The sequence below is a fragment of the Diabrotica virgifera genome, chromosome 8 (genome assembly GCF_917563875.1).
Source record: "Diabrotica virgifera virgifera chromosome 8, PGI_DIABVI_V3a".
Taxonomy (NCBI): domain Eukaryota; kingdom Metazoa; phylum Arthropoda; class Insecta; order Coleoptera; family Chrysomelidae; genus Diabrotica; species Diabrotica virgifera.
The window spans coordinates 227,461,358-227,482,513 of NC_065450.1; the positions used below are offsets into that span (position 1 = coordinate 227,461,358).

At 33.6% G+C, this 21,156-nt stretch overlaps 1 protein-coding gene across 1 annotated transcript; it reads left to right on the forward strand.

Moving 5' to 3' along the window:
• Positions 1-310: 310 nt before the first annotated feature.
• On the forward strand, positions 311-19,371 carry LOC114331813 (probable tRNA (guanine(26)-N(2))-dimethyltransferase). Its single transcript, XM_050659729.1, has 8 exons — positions 311-613; positions 3,987-4,298; positions 7,775-8,149; positions 11,190-11,346; positions 13,698-13,909; positions 15,825-15,906; positions 16,995-17,218; positions 19,222-19,371. Exons 1-8 carry the CDS (start codon positions 393-395, stop codon positions 19,322-19,324), a joined length of 1,686 nt encoding a protein of 561 aa, XP_050515686.1. The 5' UTR covers positions 311-392; the 3' UTR covers positions 19,325-19,371.
• Positions 19,372-21,156: the final 1,785 nt, after the last annotated feature.

A 21,156-nucleotide genomic window follows, 5' to 3' on the forward strand; every position in this document is an offset into this window, starting at 1 on the left:
ATTCTGGGACCATTTCCAGTAACAACATCAGGAAACAAATATCATATTATAAACTATGTTTATAGACTTATTTATTATATTACGTTAAAGTTAACATCAGTTAACATAAACACTGTAAGGACCGGTACTTTCTGTCCCGATTAAATTCCGGTAAGAAGAATTTTGCACGATAAAATTCCTCTAACCGGGCTTTAATCGGGACAAAAAGTAGAGGTTACACATATTATAATCTCCGTAAAGCGGGGTCGTAGACACTACCCGTTAGCTAATCTTCTTTTTTTGCTAGAATGAATGACAAATGACATAACAATCATAACCTCATTTTAGTTGTCATGGATCCACATGTCAAGTTTGGGAAGGTTTAAAAATAAAAAACAAATAATACATTTCAAATGTATTTTTGTTTTCGAATAATACAAAAAAATAAAGTTAAAGTTAAGTTAAAATTGTCTTATGAATCAATAAGAACTATTTCTGTAGGTAATTATTTACAAAATATGACGGAACAAAGCAGGACAACGGAATTTCAAGAAATTTGTGAAGGTTTGGCAAATATTCGCACGGGAGGAAAAGTATTTTACAATCCTGTTCAAGAATTTAATAGAGATGTAAGGTAAGAAAGTCAATATGTAACTTACTATGCTTTATTGTAATATGGTCCTTGTAATGACTAGTATTTTCTTTATTGTGTTTACTAATATCCATGCTCTTGTTGTACTACCTCGTATGTTGTTCTTTTTCCACATTATTTGCCATTTTTACACTCTTTATGTAGCATAAGGCATTACCAGTCATCATCATCAGTGGCGCTACAGATCTTTATGAGCCAATTCAGAACAATCCTCCATTCGCCCGTGTCTCTGACAACTCTACTCCATGCTCTAATTCCAATAGATTTTAAGTCATTTTCTATGTTGTCTTGGTACCTACCTAAGTCTCGGTCTTTCTCTTGCTCGTTGTCCTATCAGCCCTCTTCAGTCAAAAACTTTTCTGACTATGGCATCTTCCTCTCATCTGATTACATGACCATCTAAGGCGTATTACCTTAATGAATTTTACAACATCAGTTGTAACGCCTGCGCCACAAACCTTGGACTTTTATGCCTTCATATATTCGTCTTAGGATTTTTTGCTCAAAATGTTTGAGCAGTTCTTGGTCACTCTGCATAAGTGACCAAGTTTCTGAACCATATATTAGCACTGGTCTTATTAGTGTTTTGTAGACAGTCAATTTAATTTTTCTAGGTATTTTTGAGGCCATCTGTCTTCTTAAGCCGTAGTAACACTTATTGGCCAGTACTACTCTTCTTTTGTGACTTGTAAGACTGATATGGGAGCAGATTCCTACAGGCAAAAAACCACTCGGACGCCCCAGAATGCAATGGAGAGATAACATCCAAGCAGATCTCAGAAAAATGAACATTCCATTTGACCCTAGGTTGATGGATGACTGAACAAATTGGAAGAAAGTTGTACAGTCAGCTAGAAACCACTCAGGGTTGTAGCACTACGTGATGATGATAGCTATTTTTCTTTTAATTTCTTCACATAGGACATTACCATTACCAGTATGGTTTCAGAAAAGAAAGATCCACGATAGATGCTATCAATACACTAAAACAACAAAAAGATAGAAAAAACCTAGTCTTTAAATAGGCTTTTTACAAGCTAAACAGAAGAAAAATGATAGACATGATAATGCGAGATACTAGAGTAGCAACAGATAAAAGGGCATTAAAGAAAATCTTTCAAGAAATAGAAAATGAAGCTAAACTTAGAGGACTGAAAATAAATGAAAATAAACAAAATACATGAGCATAAACAAGAAAAAGAAGACAAATGGTAATTACTGACAATAGACACACACATGCACAGCTTCAAGGAGGTTGAAAGATTCAAATATTTGGGAGTATGTATTAGTCAACAGAAGAAATAAGTGTCAATATGAAAAGAAGTAATCAGACAGGAAATAAAGCATTCTAAAGAAATCAAAAAAGTTTAGAGATAAAAAGATAAGTCAAAACACAAAAATGAAAATCTACAAAATGACCATAACACCAATAGTGGTATATGCTTCACATTAACAACAAGAGAAGGAGAACAACTGACAGTTTTTGAAAGGACGAATATGAGAAATATACTGGGACCAAAGACGGAAAATGAGGATGGAAGACAATAGATGAATCACAAAAGACAAGAATGGATGGGTCAAGAGAACATAGTTAAAGCAGTAAAAGCACAGAGAATTATATAGTATGGACACATAATGAGAAGAGAGAATATATAAATATACATATATTTATATATTTTATGTATTACTGATATATTTTGATTCTTTGGGCATATTGCTAACATTTATCTGTAATTTCGTTTGATTTTATTTGAGAATTTTTCAATCCATTCTAATATTAAAGATTATTTTACCAATTTATAAATAGACGGAGAGACAGCGCTGAAAAATCTCTTTGAATTTACTAAAGCTAAATTTTTCACAGTTGATTACTGTGATTGTGTAGAGAAACATACTGCGGTCGGTCAAGAGAAACATATCACAGGTGTTACTGAGAGGGTATCAAAGATGCTTTCCTACGAAGGTAATTAAATCCATTTACTAAGGCTGAAAATCAGTACACACATTCTAAATTGAATATAAATAAAAGTTATTATAGTCGGTCAGCTGTATGATGGGACAGAGCCAGTCGGTCGGCCCCAATGAATGTACAGGGATATTCACTATATTTTGACCCCCTTGTAAACTGCTTTATAATTAGAAAAAAAAATGTAAAATACAAAAGTTATTAATGTTTTTTAATATATCTCTTTTTATATCTATTTTTAATATATATCGTACTAGTGACGTCATCCGTCTGGGCGTGATGACGTAATCGAGTATTTTTTAAAATGAGAATAGGGGTCGTGTGCTAGCTCATTTGAAAGGTTATTCAATTCTCTATACAGTACTATAAACATTAAGATCATTATTTATACAGGGTGTCCAAAAAAATTTTTGAATTATTAAACAATTAATTTATTTAAAAAAAAATTGTTGAACACCCTGTATAATTAATCATGTTAATGTTTATATTACTGAATAGGGAATTGAATAACCTTTCAAATGAGCAAGCACTCACCCCTATTCCCATTAAAAAAAAATAGTTGATTACGTCATCACGCCCAAATGGATGACGTCACTAGTCATCATCATCTTGGTGCTACAGCCCTTAGAGGGCCTCGACCTTCTCAAGCTTTCTACGCCATTCTGTTCTGTCCCTTGCTTGCATTTTCCAGTTGCCGACTCCGATCTTCTCGGCATCCTGTGTTACACCGCCCATCCACCTCAGCTTTGGTCTACCCCGTCTTTTCATTCCCACGGGTTGCGCTATTAGAATCTTTTTTATCATGTTCGATTCAGGGGGGCTACATGTCCTGCCCACTGCAGGCGGTTTCGCTTAATTATAGTGATATCTTTTCCATGATATCTTTTCCACCAAACGTGTGCTTGTAGATATTCTGACGTCACTAGTATGATATATATGTCAAAAAATCATAATTTAAAAATCGAATAACTTTTGTATTTTACATTTTTTTCTAATTCTGTAAATAAAGCAGTTTACAAGGGAGTCAAAATATAGTGAATAACCCTGTACATTCATTGAGGCCGACCGACCGGCTCTGTCCCGTCATACAGCTGACCAACTATAATAACTTTTATTTATATTTAATTTAGAATGTGTGTGCTGATTTTCAGCCTTAGTAAATGGATTTAATTACCTTCGTAGGAAAGCAACTTTGATACCCTCTCAGTAACCCCTGTTCTACGTTTCGCTTGACCGACCGCAGTATGTTTCTCTACACAATCACAGAAATCAACTGTGAAAAATCTAGCTTTAGTAAATTCAAAGAGATTTTTCAACGCTGCCTCTTGGACTAAAAGGTTAAAGGTTCTCATTTTCCACTGTTTTTCTCATGATATATCTTATTTATAGCATTTCAGTAATAAGTGCCTTTGCAAGACGCTTTCGTAAAGAAAATGAAGAACTTAGAGCCAAAAAAGAGAAGAATGAAGTAAACACCCAGCTGGAACTTTGGCAAGCTGGTACCAAGTACGAAGATGGTATTAGTATCCTAGAAGCCCTCTCAGCCACTGGATTAAGATCTATAAGATATGCCAAAGAAATTCCAGGTGTGAAAGAAATTGTAGCTAACGATTTTTCCTTGCAAGCCGTAGATGATATCAAGAATAATGTAATACTGAATAATGTTGAACATTTGGTAAAACCAAATCATGATGACGCTGTGTAAGTATGAAATATTTGTAGATTGATTAACTTGGAAAACCCCAACAATTAACACATTGACTGCCAACTACGAGTTAACTCATAGATTGCTTTCTTTTGTTGGACGCCAACTATGAGCCATCTCGTAGTATGTAATTTAATGTGATTACATAAATTTGTCATTTTAGGCCAGATTTTTTAAAATTGCTGGTGTTTTTTTTTAGGTTTTATGGAGTTTATTTTTAGATGAAACAAATCAAATAATAAATGTTTTTTAATTGTTAATATAATTTTATATTGATTTTTATTGTGGATTAATCAGTAACTAACTGGTAAAATAGTAAACTCAGATTATATATATATCTATCAGTTCCTTTTGAACCAACTGTATGTAGAAATTCATGAGAAAAGATGTTTTTCTCATGAAAAAAAATCAGTTTCTTAAGAAAGGCAGATTTTATCTTGTACAGCTCAAAAAATCATATCATCATCATCATTCTCTTTGCCTTATCCCTATGCGGGGTCGGCTTCCCTAATTGCATTTCTCCACACAATTCTATCTTGGGTCATATCAATGTTAATCCCCTTTACCAACATGTCCTGCCTTATCGCCTCCCCCCAGGTCTTCTTTGGTCTTCCTCTCCTACTCCTTCCAGGAATCTGCACTTCAGCTATTCTTCGTATTGGGTGATTAACGTCTCGACGTTGAACATGACCAAACCATCTTAACCTATGCTCTCTCATTTTGGCATCAATTGGTGCCACACCTAGACTTCCCCTAATATACTCATTTCTAATTTTATCCTTCTTTGTCACTCCACTCATCCATCTAAGCATTCTCATTTCCGCCACATGCATTCGTTGTTCCTCTTTCTTTTTCACTGCCCAACATTCAGTTCCGTACATCATAGCCGGTCTTATGGCTGTTTTATAGAATTTTCCCTTCAGCTTCATTGGAATTTTTCTGTCACACAACACACCCCTCGCTTCTTTCCACTTCATCCATCCAGCCCTAATTCTACTGCATGCATCTCCATCTATTTCTCCATTACTCCGTAATACCGATCCTAGGTGCTTAAAACTATTGCTTTTCACAATCATTTCACCATCCAAAGATACCATTTTATTTGTAGTATCTTTAAATGAACATTCCAAATACTCTGTTTTTGTCCTACTAAGTTTTAAACCTTTTTCCTCCAGAGCTTGTCTCCACTGTTCCAGTTTTTGTTCTAAGTCTCTTTCACTATTTCCTACTAACACTACATCATCAGCATACATTAAGCACCATGGAATGTTACCCTGTAGTTTCGCCGTTATCTGGTCCAAAACTAATGAGAATAAATACGGACTAAGCACAGAGCCTTGGTGCAATCCTACTTTCACATGAAATTTATCAGTCTCTCCCACACCTGTCCTGACACTAGTCGTTACTCCCTCATACATATCCCTCACAATCTTTACATATTCACCAGGGACTCCTTTCTTATTGAGTGCCCACCACAGAATCTCTCGAGAAACTCTATCATATGCTTTCTCAAGATCAATGAATACCATATGAGCGTTTGTTTCTTTACTCCTGTATTTTTCCATCAACTGCCTTATAATGAAAATTGCATCTGTTGTTGATCTACCCTGCATAAAGCCAAATTGATTCTCGGATATTTCGGTCTCTTCACGTATCCGTCTATCAATTACTCTTTCCCATATTTTCATGGTGTGGCTAAGCAGTTTTATAGCCCTGTAGTTTGTACATTGTTGTATATCTCCCTTGTTTTTGTAAACAGGTACCAGTATACTGCTTCTCCATTCGTCTGGCATTTGTCCGACTTCCATAATTCTATTAAATAGACCTGCTAGCCACCTTGTTCCTGTCTCTCCCAAGGCTCTCCATACTTCCCCAGGAATATCATCTGGTCCTACCGCTTTTCCTTTCTTTATTTTTTGAAGCGCTTGAGCCACTTCCTCGTTGGTTATTTTGGTGACCATTGCTGCTACTGTCTCCGTTGACTCTACCGGCTGTCTGTCAAATTCTTCATTTAATAAGCTGTCAAAGTACTTTCTCCATCTCTTTTTGACATCCCTTTCGTGAACTAGTATTTTATTATTTTCATCTCGGATACATCTAATCTGATTAAAATCTTTTGCTTTCTTTGCTCTCTGTTTGGCTATTTTATATATCTTCGTTTCGCCTTCCCTGGTATCAAGTTGATCGTATAAGTTTGAATACGCTTCTGCTTTGGCTTTTGCTACTGCTACTTTCGCTTCCTTTTTCGCCACCATATAGTTTTGAAGATCTGTGTCGGATCTGGTTTCTTGCCACTTTTTATATAATTTTCTCTTCTCTTTTATTTTTCCTTGTACTTCGTTTGACCACCACCAAGTTTCTTTATCCTCAAACTTTTTTCCTGACGTTTTCCCAAGTATTTCAATAGCAGTCTCTCTAATACTACTGGCCATTTTTCTCCAAATTGTATTAGGACTTCCTTTCATGTTCCAACATATTTTCTCTACTATTCTTCTCCTGAATAGAACTTCTTTCTCATCTTTCAGCAGCCACCACTTGATTTTTTGTGGTCCTCTCCGATATTTTTGTTTAGTTTCGCTTTTTACTTCGATGTCCAGAACAAGCAGCTTATGTTGTTGGCTTACTGTCTCACTAACTATTACCTTGCAGTCCTTGCATTCACGTATGTCTTCTTTCCTTATCATGAAGTAGTCTATTTGGGATCGATGTTGTCCACTTTTGTAGGTAATAAGTTGAGTTTCTCTCTTTTTAAAGAATGTGTTAACAATCGCCATATCCAATGCTGTTGCTAATTCAAGCATATCATCTCCAGCTTCATTTCTAGTTCCAAAGCCTAATCCCCCATGTATTGTTTCATATCCTGTCTTGGTTTGGCCCACATGTGCATTGAAATCACCTCCTATTATAACTTTCTCCTCTGCTGGAATATCACTCAGTACGTCTCCTAATTGATCATAGAAAGCTCTTCTTTCATTCTCACCCAGACCTGTTTGGGGAGCATACACACACACACACACAACATTCAATACCTCTTTATCAATTACAAATTTCACTGACATCATTCTATCACTCGTTCTTACAACTTCTACTACGTTATCTTTCATTTCACTACCAGCAAGTATACCAACTCCATTTCTAGTGTTACTACTCCCTACATACCACAATTTGTATCCTTCACCTAGTTCTTTCGCCCTTTGTCCTTTCCACCTAGTTTCTTGAATACAAGCAATTTGAACTCTTCTTCGTTTGAGCGCATCCACTAAACTCCAGACTCTTACCTGTAAGACTACTCAAAAAATCATATCTAAAAAATCCTATCTAAAAAATCATATCTAAAATGATTTAATTAAACTATGAATTGTTGTATCATCCACTCCATTCTTCAGTTCTAATTCTTAATGAAGCATAAAGTTTTTTGTAAATTGAGATTGAATACAGCCATCTTACGTCATCGTTTTATTTGTAATTTTAGAGCATTAATGTATCAACACAAGAAACAAAACCAGTTCGATGTGATTGACTTAGACCCTTACGGCTGTCCTTCAATGTTTCTAGATTCGGCGGTACAAGCAATTAAAGATGGAGGCTTGTTACTTGTAACTGCTACAGATATGGCCGTGCTGGCAGGGAACAGCCCAGAGACCTGCTACACTAAATATGGCGCGATTTCTATCAGGAGCAGGAATTGTCATGAGATGGCTTTGAGGATTTTGTTGCAGTCTATAGAGTCGCATGCTACTCGATATGGGAGATATATTGAACCTCTGATGTCACTGTCAGCTGATTTCTATATTCGAGTGTTTGTGAGAGTATATTCAGGAGCTCACAAATGCAAATTTTCAACCAGGTTAGTCCGTTTTTTCTTATTAATTATGATAAGAATACTTTATATCGAAATTCAATGTTTTAAGGAGATTTTTAAACTTCTAAATTAAAAAAAAATGTGTGTGTACTTTGTACGCACGTAAGAAGTTATACTTCTATTATTATGATTTCAACGAAATTAATATACTTAACAGGTTATTTGTATTTTATTTAAATATTAAACTAACTTTCTTACCTACCACTTTTAAAAAAATTTTTATTAAAACGATACCAAAAATTAAAAAAAAGAATGTGTGTGTACTTTGTACGCACGTAAGAAGTTATACTTCTACTACATAGTATGTGATTTTTAAGACAATACCAAAAATTTAAAAAAAAATAAAAGAATAAAACGCACACAAACACATTGAAAAATGCCACAAAGAAAAAATGATTTCTGAACAATAATAATTGTTGGCAAAAATTTTAAATACGCATTTTCTGAAAAAAAAAATTATATAACAAATATACTTACAATCATAACATGCATACAAAAATAAAACTTGCATCGGGAATTGAACCCGTGAATTTCGTGGCGCTTTGATTCGTAATCGAAGCGTAGACTAACTCAACCAATCCCACATTATTTATCATGTGGAAAAATACGGTAACTTAACGTTTTACTGTTTGACAGTTGTTTTGAAAATTAAATTATGTAGTTTAAATTTTGTGGAAGAAAATATAAAAATATAACAAAACAGTAAGAAAACAATATATTACGATGAAGATTGGTAGAACTTTTGTTGGTAATCAAATTAAGTATGTAAATCAAAGCATTACATACCTACTAGATAAATAAATCTACGCCAAAAAATCATAATTTAAAAATAAAAATCGAACCTAATTTGGGATTTCTCTCTAAAATCCGCATTCTTGAGAAAATAAATGTATGTATTTCAACCTAATCCAAATGTATAATTACAATATGATTATAATAAAAACTACTTACCAAATTAGAATGAGTTTTCCTTGTCCAAAATAGTCGAAAAGCCCAAAAATATAGGTATATGAAAACTATTTAAAAAGGCAGTATAACTATTAACTAACTTTTGTTTGTTGTTTCTTTTCACACAAATTTTAAAACGCAACAACCATAAATAATTTAACTACAGCTGTGTCACAGCCGCCATATTGAATAATTTTTGACATGTCATTTGAACATCCAATCAGAACAAAGTTATAATGCGCATGCGCCCGGTCGCTAGGTTTTACCATATAAAAATTCACCCTCTATCGCCGGTAAAGAAGTATAACTTCAAAAAAAAAAAAGAATATGAATCGTCCGGGATTTGAACCCGGGACCTCTCGATCTCCGGCCACACGCTCTACCACTGAGCTATATACCTTTTGCTTCGACAGGTTACAAGATTTCTCATACATACTGACAAATTTAATAGACCAAGTGAAGTGTACAAAAATACTTTAAATATACTTACTATTATTATAAAATATCTTATTCCCGAGGAAGACAAATCCAAAGACACAAAAATTATAATAAATAATACATTTACTAAAAACACTAATATATCCTTTTAATGACTTATTTGCGCTGACAGCGCTGATACATACAAATCTTAGAATATTAGCAAAAAAACTACATACTGTCTGTGTGCGCATGCGCCCGGCATTATAAAATTTCACTCTTGATCGTAAAGAGGTAGAACTTCAAAAATCAATATTTGTTTTTTTTTGGGTAAAAACATTCCTTAGTATCATAGAGAATAAAAAAATGTGCTAAAATTTTATTAAGAAATTTGAAAAAAGAACGAAGTTATAGCTGCATTTATAACGATACCTACATGCGCGATGGCTGACCTGTGCAGCTGCAACTCGACATTTGGGTTCTAATACCTTTCACCCTCTGCAGTGGTGCAAAAAGACTAAAAGTACCATAAATGTAATAGTTTTTTCTTGAAAAATATTTAAAGACTGTCTTTTTTTTCAATTTAGAAAGTAAAAGTCCCCTCAAAGGGCAAACAGTAGGCGCAAATATTTTACCGCTATCCCTACTTTCTCTTTTTATGGAGATGTAAAAATTATTTGACAATGACACTATCATCATTAATTTAGAGATGTCTTTTCAATGTTCTTGGATAACTGTTACTTGTATAATCGCTTAAATTATTAATTGAGTTAATTAATGATTCTTTTTTGACTAACTATGTATTCAGTGATTACAATAATTTATATACTATACAATAAAAATTAATACTTCATCGATAAAAGAAGAAAAGTGATAAAGTGATTTTTTTAATAATATATTGTTACTGTGAAACGCTTAGATACATTTTGAACATCTTTAACAACAAAATACTTGATCGTAGAATATATTCTGGTGTATTTTCTGCTTGGATCTTCCATAGATAATAAACAAATACCTTTTTATTAATTTCGCGTCTTAAAACAATTGTCTATCAAATACACTATCTATATTATTTAATAAACAACTCAAAATATTCCTGAACCCGTGTCAAATATTTAATAGCCTTGTTTGTCACTGTCTTGTCAGCACATTCTGTTCGACTGAGTGCGTTGTATGTGTATGACAAAGATAGCAAATGTTCGTTTTGGAAAATATCACCACGGACATGGTGTTCATTTTTTTTTTCGAATCCTGGAAAAACTACTAAATATTTTGGTAAAATTTGAACGGAACTTGAAAAGTCCCTTAGAATAAACAAAAAGTTTCTTTTGAACGAGATATTTGAAATTAAAAGTTACACTCAATTTTCTCTTCTTTTTCACCCCTATAACTTATTAAAATAAACATTTTTCAGGCCCTCGGCAATAATGTAATCTTTGATTCTAAGTTTAAATTTTTTAAAAATACTTCTTAGTTTTCTCAGAATTCTAAAAAAAATTAATGCATTTAAATATCATTGGAGCCGAAAGTTTGCGCCTATCCCCTTAAGATGAAAAGTAGAAATAAATTAAATTCTTTAGAGGTTTTGAAACAATTAACCTTGAATTAATAAAAAATCGACATAAATTTAGTGAACTTACTAAATTTTTTTCTGTTACAGTAAATTATCTCACGTTTATCATTGTACAGGATGTGATAGTTTTACTCTTCAACCACTAGGTATAACAAAGACCGGCGAAAAAGGAAATGTTAAGTTTAAAATTCCAACAGGTCCTCCAGTTTCGCTTAACTGTGAACATTGTGGAAATACACATCATGTGAGTACCTATATATAATTCAAGTGCTAAAAAATTGCTATAGTACCTATTTTCATTGTTAATACAAGCTTAAGATAAACACAGCTGTCTCTTGTTCTCGTAGCACTACAACCTGGGGTGGCTCTTAGCTGACAGCACAACATTTTTGATCCCTTTTAATGCTGTCGTTCGCTTGTCGGAAATCTATGAAGAGATTATAGATACTTCGGGAGCGTTCAAGTATTACGTAACGCGGTTTTTGAAGATTTTTGACCCCCCCTCCCCCCTACGTAACGCAATTTTTGAAGATTTTTAACCCCCCCTCCCAACCTGCGTTACGTAATACTTGAACGGCCATTTCTATTGAATTCCCATCCTTTTTCAAGCAGCTGCCTTAGAGTAAAAAATCTGATATATGGCTATTCTGAGCTATGTCCCTATGTCAGCCTCATAAAAATGACGTTGCAGGGTTTAAAAGCCGCAGTTAGAGTAGATGGAGAACTGTCTCCTCTGTTTGACATCAACATGGGGGTGAGACAGGGAGACGCAACCATGCTGTTCAACCTAGTTCTTGAGGCAGTTATCAGAAAAACCAGTGTAACCGGCCATATAAATACCAAAACAGTACAAATTACTGCATATGCAGACGATGTCGCCATTATTAGTAGAAGCAAGACACGACCAAGCGGTCTAACTGTGTATAATTTTACATGCAACTGATCTGCGACGGAACTGACGTCACATACTGTTTACAATTTCTGACGTGAAGTTGGCGTTGACAGGTGTTTTTGTGGTTAATACATAATAAATATTTTATTTGGTGACATATTTTAATGTAAAATACATTGTAAAACAGGTAACATTATGTATTAAGGAAATATTAAGTCAATAATTTAATGCATTCCTGTTGGTAAATCAAGAAATTATTCCGGAAACCAAGAGTCGGCCATTGTTATGTCAAGTTATAACTACTTCTATCAGCTACTTTGGACGCCAGAATTTTGCTCATAGGTTCTATCCTTGGTGTTTTTATATCAATGGACACGACTAATGGAAACGTTCAAGGAAATTGATCCTGAAGCACAAAAAAGAGGGCTGAAATGACCATCAACAGAACACCCGAGAGTGAAAATAATATAACATTAGACAACTATGCTATTGAACGTGTGGATGCCTTCACATATCTGGGCACAGAAATCAATCAAAAGAATTCCGTACGTAGCGAAATTAATGCTCGTATTGCCAGTGGAAATTGTACATACTATGCTAATAAAAGATTGATGACATCGAAATTATTAGACGAAAGAACCAAAATTATTCTACAAAAGGACATAGCCAGACAGGCAAAGACCCATCCAGGGTTATGATGCCAAAAGAAGAAGAATATGCCCCTGTGACATTTTTTACAAAAGGATGTTCGATAGAATTTTGTGCGCCGTATTAATTAGGGAGATGTCTCTATAATTAGAGCACTTGGTTTTGTCTCCCTTTTTATGGATGGGTTATTGCACTTTCGTGCCATTTTGTTGGTATTTTCTCATCGTTCCATGTTCCATATATGTGTTATTTTGCGTTTTGCAAAATGTGTTGTTTCGCGAAGCTTTTGCGTTCTTCAATTTGTTAAAATGTCTTACAATGTTTCGTCTATGTTTTGGTCCTCTACCGGTAGGTCCACCCCAAGGTATATATCTTCTCCATCTTCTTCTTGATGTATTGTTCCGTCTCCTTATAGTTTAGTTTTTTACGATTAAATTCCTATCAGACCATACATTAATTCTTACCTATATTTCTGGGTAACATTTGTCATTTGTATCATAATCCTCTTTAGAAAGTAGGTATTTGGAAAGTTAGGCGAGTCAAGCGGTTATTGCCCCCTTCTGAGAAGGACAGTGATAAACGGTTTTCAACGGTTTTGTAATTACGTTTTTTCCAAAGTGAAATTTTGTAGGACAGATAGACATTTTTGTTTTCCCCACCACCAAGGATTTCTGGTCGAGAGCCGTTTTGTAATTTTTAATTCATTTTTTTTTTTTAGTACAGACACGCAGTTAGGACTGAAAGCTCTCGTTTCGTTTGAAAATGCTCGACTATTTCACTGTTGTCAATTCCTTTCCATGTCTTCATATTGCTATTGTTCGTATTTCTTCTTTTTCTCTTTCTAATTAGTTTTCTAATTTCTCGGCATAATATTGTATAGTTTTCTTTGCTGTCTGTTTTGTTTCTTGTTGAAGCATAATATTTCGCTTTTTTCTGTCTCTTCGTTATCATTATCTTTTATCTTAATACATTTGCCTGATTCGCCATTTTTTGTGCAATCTCTTTTAATAATTAATTAATTATTTTAATTAATCATGTTTTTGTTGTTGTCATAGATTGGTGGTCCTATCTGGTCTGCTCCTTTACACTCTGCGGAGTTTGTGAAAGAAGTCCTAGAGATCGCACCGGAAAAATTAGGTACCATACGTCGAATTCATGGTGTTTTGAACGTTATATCTGAAGAATTAGTAGATGTACCTTTGTATTATACGTTTGAGAAACTTTGTAGTACTATACACGTGGAACAACCACCAATGATGGTGATAAGGTAAGTTATCTTTTTCTTCTTCTAGTACCGACTCCACTAGTGAAGGTTGACTATAGCTATAACCATTGCACATTCGTCTCTGTATTCTGCTTTTCTTAAAAGCGTCTCTGTGTTTAACATGGTCCAGTCGCGAATGTTTTTGTGCCAGGATATTTGTCGTCTACCAGGCCCTATTTTTCCTTCGATTTTCCTTCATAATCAGCTGCAAAAACTTGTACTTATCAAATATTTCCCAAATATTTTCTCATTTTAATGGAGGTCAAAAGTTTCCTATCTCTTCCCATTATGTGCAACAGCATTTGATTTGTAATATGATCGGTCCATGGTTTTACAAAATTCTCCTAAAAAGCCACATCTCAAAAGCTTTGAGTTTTCTCATTCAGTCAACATTAACAGTCCAAGCTTCGGCACCGTAAAGAAGAATAGAGTGGATATAACATTTTCCCATCCGATATCGGTTTTGAATTTGAGTCTTTGGTTACTCAGAAATTTCCTTATCTTCAAAAAGGCTGCTCTTAATTGCTCTATTCTTGATCGAATTTCTGATTTCGGATTTAGATCTTTAGTAATCCAGACTCCTACGTTTTTCATTCTTTCCACTTGTTCAATATCTTCATTTTTATCTGGATCTTTGTTATGATGACTTTAGTCCTCGTGCGTAGTAAAGACCCATTTAGCGAAATTAGATAGGGTTGAAACGCTGAAAACGAAAATTAGGTTTATTTTGAATTTTACGTGGGGGAGCGTTGGCAAAATCGCAATTTTACCCTAAAAATAAATGAAACTAATGAAACCACATTTTTTACGATTAACTCGCTACAACTCTGTTCCATTTTAATATTTTTTTTCTGAAATTTTTACAGTATATATTTCTTACCTTTCTCTAGACCTAGACAATGGTACGTGTTTCAATCTTTCTGTCTTATTATAATAAAAGTTATGAATTCCTGCGGATTCCAGAATTGCAAAGTTTAATCGCAAAAGTTGAGTAACAAAATTTGAAATTTAGCTTTTTAATCAAGTTTGTGTCAAAATATAGGGTACATAGAATAAAATGTTTTATAGAAAAAAAAATTGTGTAACCTTTAATTTTAAGAAAAACGTGATTTCATTTTTTTTTTATTTTTAGGGTAAAATAGCGATTTTGAAAATGGCACCGTCTAAAATTTAAAATAAACCTCATTTTCGTTTTCAGTACCATCAAAAACATAAAGTAAGACCAAAATTAGCCATTCACTACACCGTGGTCAGTATCTCGAGAAATAAGCGATTTTTTGGGGGAGTGCCACTCGTCTATAAGGTCACATAACTTTTTTCCTTTTGCATATTTTGACTTGAAATTTTCCATAAAACTTCTTCATGAATTATGTTTTATTGCTGTATTGGTTAAAATTATAAACTAAAGAGTTTGTCACTCAAATTTTTTAAGTAAACATGAAACTAACGAAATCTGACGACAAAATGTTTAAAAATTAACAACTCCTCTTTTACTTTGTTTAAACATTTTGGACAAAGCTCGTTGTTATCTAAATATTACAAAGATAACAAAGTAAAATTTTCAAAAGGAAATATTTACAGCGACCAAAGATACAGCGAGGTAAATATGAAAAATCATCAAAATTGATTTTTCGCATTTTTGCATAAAATTTGATTTTTGAACATGTTCCACCAATTCTAGATAAAAATAATCTTCATATTCGGATTCAGCGACCTCGAAAATATAAAGAATGACCAAAATTTGCCATTCACCTACCATGGTCGCTTTTTCGATATCTAAGCCTCAAATTCGGGGTGTGGGGTGGCCTATACCTAATGTCTTTTACCACTGCGGTATCAAGGAAGTTGTGGTAATATTACTGTATTTGTTAAAAATTTTGGTTATAAAACATAATTATTTTTATAAATATTCTTGTAGATCTGCCATTCTTAATGCTGGATATCGAGTATCGTTTACCCATATGAACAAAACTTCTATAAAAACAGATGCGCCTACCAAGGTAAGTGTTATACTAAGAGGTTGGTCTGAAAAGTTCTTGGTCTGTTGGTGAATACAATTTAGACCTTCAAAGAATTTTTATTTTCCAGCATAATAAATTTCCTTTTCATTTGTATTCCTCTGGAAATGCTGTCAGATACTCATCTACACGATACTATAGCTTCTTGAATTGATTACCGATCCCGTCCTCTGAGTTAGTAAAGAAATCTATATTATATTTTGCAAAAAAACTATACAACCATCTTCCTTTACAACTCAAATCTGCAACATCTTTCCCCAAGTTCCGTAAAATGACAAAAGCTCATCTATCTAAAAGACCATATTATTCAGTAGAAGAGTTTCTTAATGACTAACTAAGAAAGTACAGTAATGTACAAGTAACCAAACTTATGTATATTTGGGTGTCACATGCAGCAGCTTAAACTTATTAGTTCCTATGTCTATAGTTTACTTTGTTGTATGTTCACTTTGCAATTTCTATAAATTGTTGCAATATATCGATTTTGTTTTTTTTTTTCTTTACTTTATTAACTTATATTTTGTATTTTTGTATTTTTTTTATATTGACGATTTATCAAATTTCAGAAAATTGTATTTGTTATTGTTATTGTTAGATATTATTTATTTATTTTTTCTGACTTTATATTAAGCTTTGTCCATAAAATTTGTATAATTTTCAGTGACAATAAAGCATATTTCTATTCTATTCTATAAGGACATTTATCAGTCAGTTCTCAGCTTGGAGAATAGATGGAACTCTATGGGGGCCAAATGTAGGAAATAGGCTGGATTTTTTAGCAGTATATAGTGCAGATTTCCCCATTATCGTACACTTTCATTGACACATGTATTACTTTGGTGAAAAGGATTGTTTCTTTTTAAATCCCAGTGTGCTTGAACAGATGCTTGTACCCAGTGTCATTATAAGTTAGGAGCAGTTACGGTTTTACCTTTTTTAAAATAGTCAGTCAACAAAATTCCTGTCTTATTCTAAAAAAAGCTACGCCTAGACTTCTAGCACTCCTACCAGTATACCATTTGTAAAATGTTTATAAAATATTGTACGAAACAAGTTTTTATCTGTTTTAGGTTGTATGGGACATAATGAGATGTTGGGAACAACTTCATCCTGCCGGTAAAAAGAGGCTCACAGAAGATACTCCCGCCTTCCGTATATTATCTCAAAAGCCAGAGAAAGAGTATTCTTTTAAATTGCATCCAGATGCCAATCCTGCGTCCAAAAAGATGGGACTAGTTCGGTTTCAAGAAAACCCAACACCGCATTGGGGCCCCGGATGTAGGAACACAGCCATGTAAGATTTTTATGTAATACATCGGTCAATAAGTCCCGGGCTTAACCATGAGATGGCGACTCAAATAAATTTTTCAGTAGTCCTCGCCTTCAAAAGTATACTGTCAAAATTTTATGTCAATTATTATTTACCCAGTTAAGATTAATTCGCATTTAACGTCAACGTACTGTCAACGTTACGTTAAAACTGTCGCTTATTCACATTATACGTGCGTCGGGCAGTGGTGCAGTAACGTTCATCAAGGTTTGTCACGTCTTTCAATTACAACAAAAAGTTAAGCGATGAGCAAATTAAGCAAAAGGAAATTAGCAATTAATTGCATCAGTGTTGGACGAAGAGGGGCACACAAGCAACAAACGTAAGAAAAAGTTGTGGGTACGAAGGTATAGTTACGTCAAAAAAGTTTCGTTAACTTTAGTCCAGCAACCTGTGGGACGATGCTGAATAGATAAAATTAAGCTAGATAAGAAGCTTGGAGTCGTGTTGGCTACCGCATTTTATTTTTATTGATGAATATTATTGAGTCGTGTGAGCGCTACCGTTTTTTTACCATTTATTCGCCAATAATATTGCTTCAATAATATTGACTGTGTAAAGGTCGCCTTAAAGACATTCATTTAAGGTGAGTGCCATTCAAGGGGGGGGGGGCATGGCTTCCTCTCTGTATCCGCCCTTGGTCCTTAGTGGAAATCGAAACGCAAAATAATTTGTTGTCAAATCTTAATTCTGGTTAATTCTCATTAAAATATATTAAAATATAGTAGGCAATAATTGTTATAATTTATCAAATACATGTTTTTTAAGCGCTTTCTTTATGATGACATTTTTTTATCGTAACGATTTATTCGATTGTATAGTTATTGTGGGGGCCTCTAAAAATCTATCCGATCTTAACAAACCCCGAGATTCGAAATTAAATAAAAACTTTGTACTTCTATTTTCTATAATCAGCTTTAAGTCAAAAGAGTTAACAGCTTGCAAAATATTAAAGGCGAAAAATAAACAGTATATCTCTAATATAACACACCGCGTACAATTAAAGTGTTTATACCGTAATCCGGAAATGTCAAACGTGCATTACAGTATCTTTGGAACTTATATTTTACCGGCGACGCGAAAAACCACGCTCATCCAACCGATATCTCAGTAATTCTGATTCTCTTAAAAATATGTGTTTTTTATGGTACACGACAATTAGACCGAAATCATTAGACCGAAAGCAGTAGACCGAACTCATTAGACCGAAAAGCACTTTACCGGAACCTCACTAGACCGAACAGCATTAGACCGAAATGGTACATAAATTAAAAAATATTGCAGTAAATTATGCTAAGATTTTGTATATCTGTCTTTTTGTTTATTGTAGTTGTTTTGTATTATTTGATATATAGACTGTGTAAATTGTTACTCTGTACAGTCTGATAAACAAATTTCTGATTTAAACAAATTAGTGAAGGTAAAAATAAATTAAGGGTAGAGTAACGTTAACACCATTTTAACTGTTTATAATAACCATCCAAATAACATTTAATTGTAATTACATTAGTCTTATCTCTTTTACTGCGACAAGTAAAAAGAACTGCTTTTCGGTCTTCTGCTGTTCGGTCTAATGAGTTCGGTCTACTGCTTTCGGTCTAATGATTTCGGTCTCTTTCCAGTAAACCGTTTTTTATTACGCGGCTCGGAAAATCCGATTACCCGTATCTTGTCTTGTCAATTCACATTCTCTTACAACACTATCGACGGTTAAATTCTGCCGGGAACATACTCGTCAAAAATTTGCAGACCTGCATGACATGATTTCTTCGAAGTAGATAATTAAATTGTTGTCCACACGTGGGAAGAATTTGTGTGTTTATGTTATGAAAATGTGCGTTACTTTTAACACTTCTCAATAACTAACGGTTTTGCATATAGGGTGCACACATAACAAACAACAATTACTACGATATTTAAATGGCTCGAACAGTTATCTAATTATATATTATTTGAATAATTTTTAGGGTTGGTGACCAAAAGATTCAAAAAAGCAAAAGAAATCAAGGAAAACGGAAAAGAGAAGATTCCCCAACTGAAGAAAAAACTGAGGGTGTCTCGGAAAAATAGGATATTTAATTTTTTTGTTTTTAAATAAATAATATATTTTAATTGGAGTAGATTTTTATTTCTTGTCTTTGTTCTTATTTCTGTGTCTTAATTTTCATGTAATATTTTTACATGAAATAGAGAGAGGTCTAAAAGAGGGAAGATAAGGATACATAGAGTCCTTTTCATGAGCATTTTTCAGTGCGTCACAGTTTTTCGATTTCTTTCTAACGCATTAAATTGTATGTGACAGAAAAAAAGGCACGTCTGTGATTACAGACATTTATAACATTTATTCTAGTTGTCCATAGATGGCGCTATAATCCAAAAAAAAATTATTTACGAATTATATAATATATCTACGAATATAATCTGTACCATTTATAAGAAAATACCATTTTATAAATGCAATAAACACAATTGATTTGTTTTTATGCCAAATTACATATAAAATGTGACAACTGTCAGATTTAACTAAAATGTCATGTTAGAATAAATGTCATAAATGTGTATTATCACGGACTTACCTTTTTTTCTATCATTTGTGATGCACTGAAAAATGCTCATGAAAAGGACTCTACAATATAGCAACGCTAGCAGAAGCTAATGCTAAGGAAGATTGTCTGCGGAACTACACACAGCAGCAAAATTAACGGAACACTTTAAAAATTTGACATGTTAGATGTCTCGAATTTCCTAAACCTGTTGTCCCATTTGTTATTTTTTCTAGTATGTTATAGCCTTATTATTCTTTAAGAAAATCGATGTAATGATATTGTTGCTAGACAGGTAAGTGCCATTTAAATTTATACCGGGTGTAACAATCATACTGTGTTTTTTCCTTAAAGTTTGGAGCACCCTGTGAAATATTCTAGCATATATAAAATATTGAAATTAAAACTCAACTGTAGCCTTACGCTTTCTTAACATTTTGTTTGTTAATTCATTCAATACTTTTATATTACAAATGAGGTATGCTATTTGGTCTTGATTAATGTCATTCCAAATTTCAAGGGCTACTGTTTCTACCTCTTGTAAGGTTCTAGGTGGCAAACGCTGGCGTAGTCTTCTGCCAATTATGTCACACAAATGTTCAATTGGGTTAAGATCTAGACTTTGCGATAGCCAATTCAAAGTCCGAAGATTTACCCTGTTGTAAATATTCGATTAGTTTGTGAACGTGAGGTCTTTCATTATCGTGCATTAGCAAAAAATTGTTACCAATTTAAGGCGCCAATAGCATGGTAGCTAAGTCCTTCGCTATGTAAGATCACTGCTTGAACACAGTCATCGCGGGTCAAATTCCTTGTAGCACATTCCATTTCCACCAAACAACAAAAAAAATACAGACTTAATTGAAATGTTAAATAATAAATCTACTAATTTTCACAACAAACCAGACACTTTTTGACTGTTAACAATTTGACATCTATTAAACTGGTAATTCTCATAGCCTACTTTAGGCTTGTCTATTAAACTAAGCAGAAAATGAGGATTTATTGATGAAAAACATGGGTAGTTGTTAACATATTTATTTTTTTGATTATTCAACATAAACAAATGAATGGAAAAAGAAAATGGTAATAAAGCCTAGGACTACAATTGAATTTTAATTTCGATATTTTATATGTGCTACAATATTCCACAGGGTGTTCCGAACTTTAAGGAAAAACACAGTATGATTGTTACACCCGGTATAAAATGAACTTTACCCGTCTAGCAAAAATATTACAGTGATATTGTTAAAGAATAAGGCTATAACATTAAAAAATCATTCAAATCAGACAACAGGTCATTCGAAAAATTTAACATGTCCCATTTTTAAGGTGGTTTAATTTTACCGCTTAATGTAT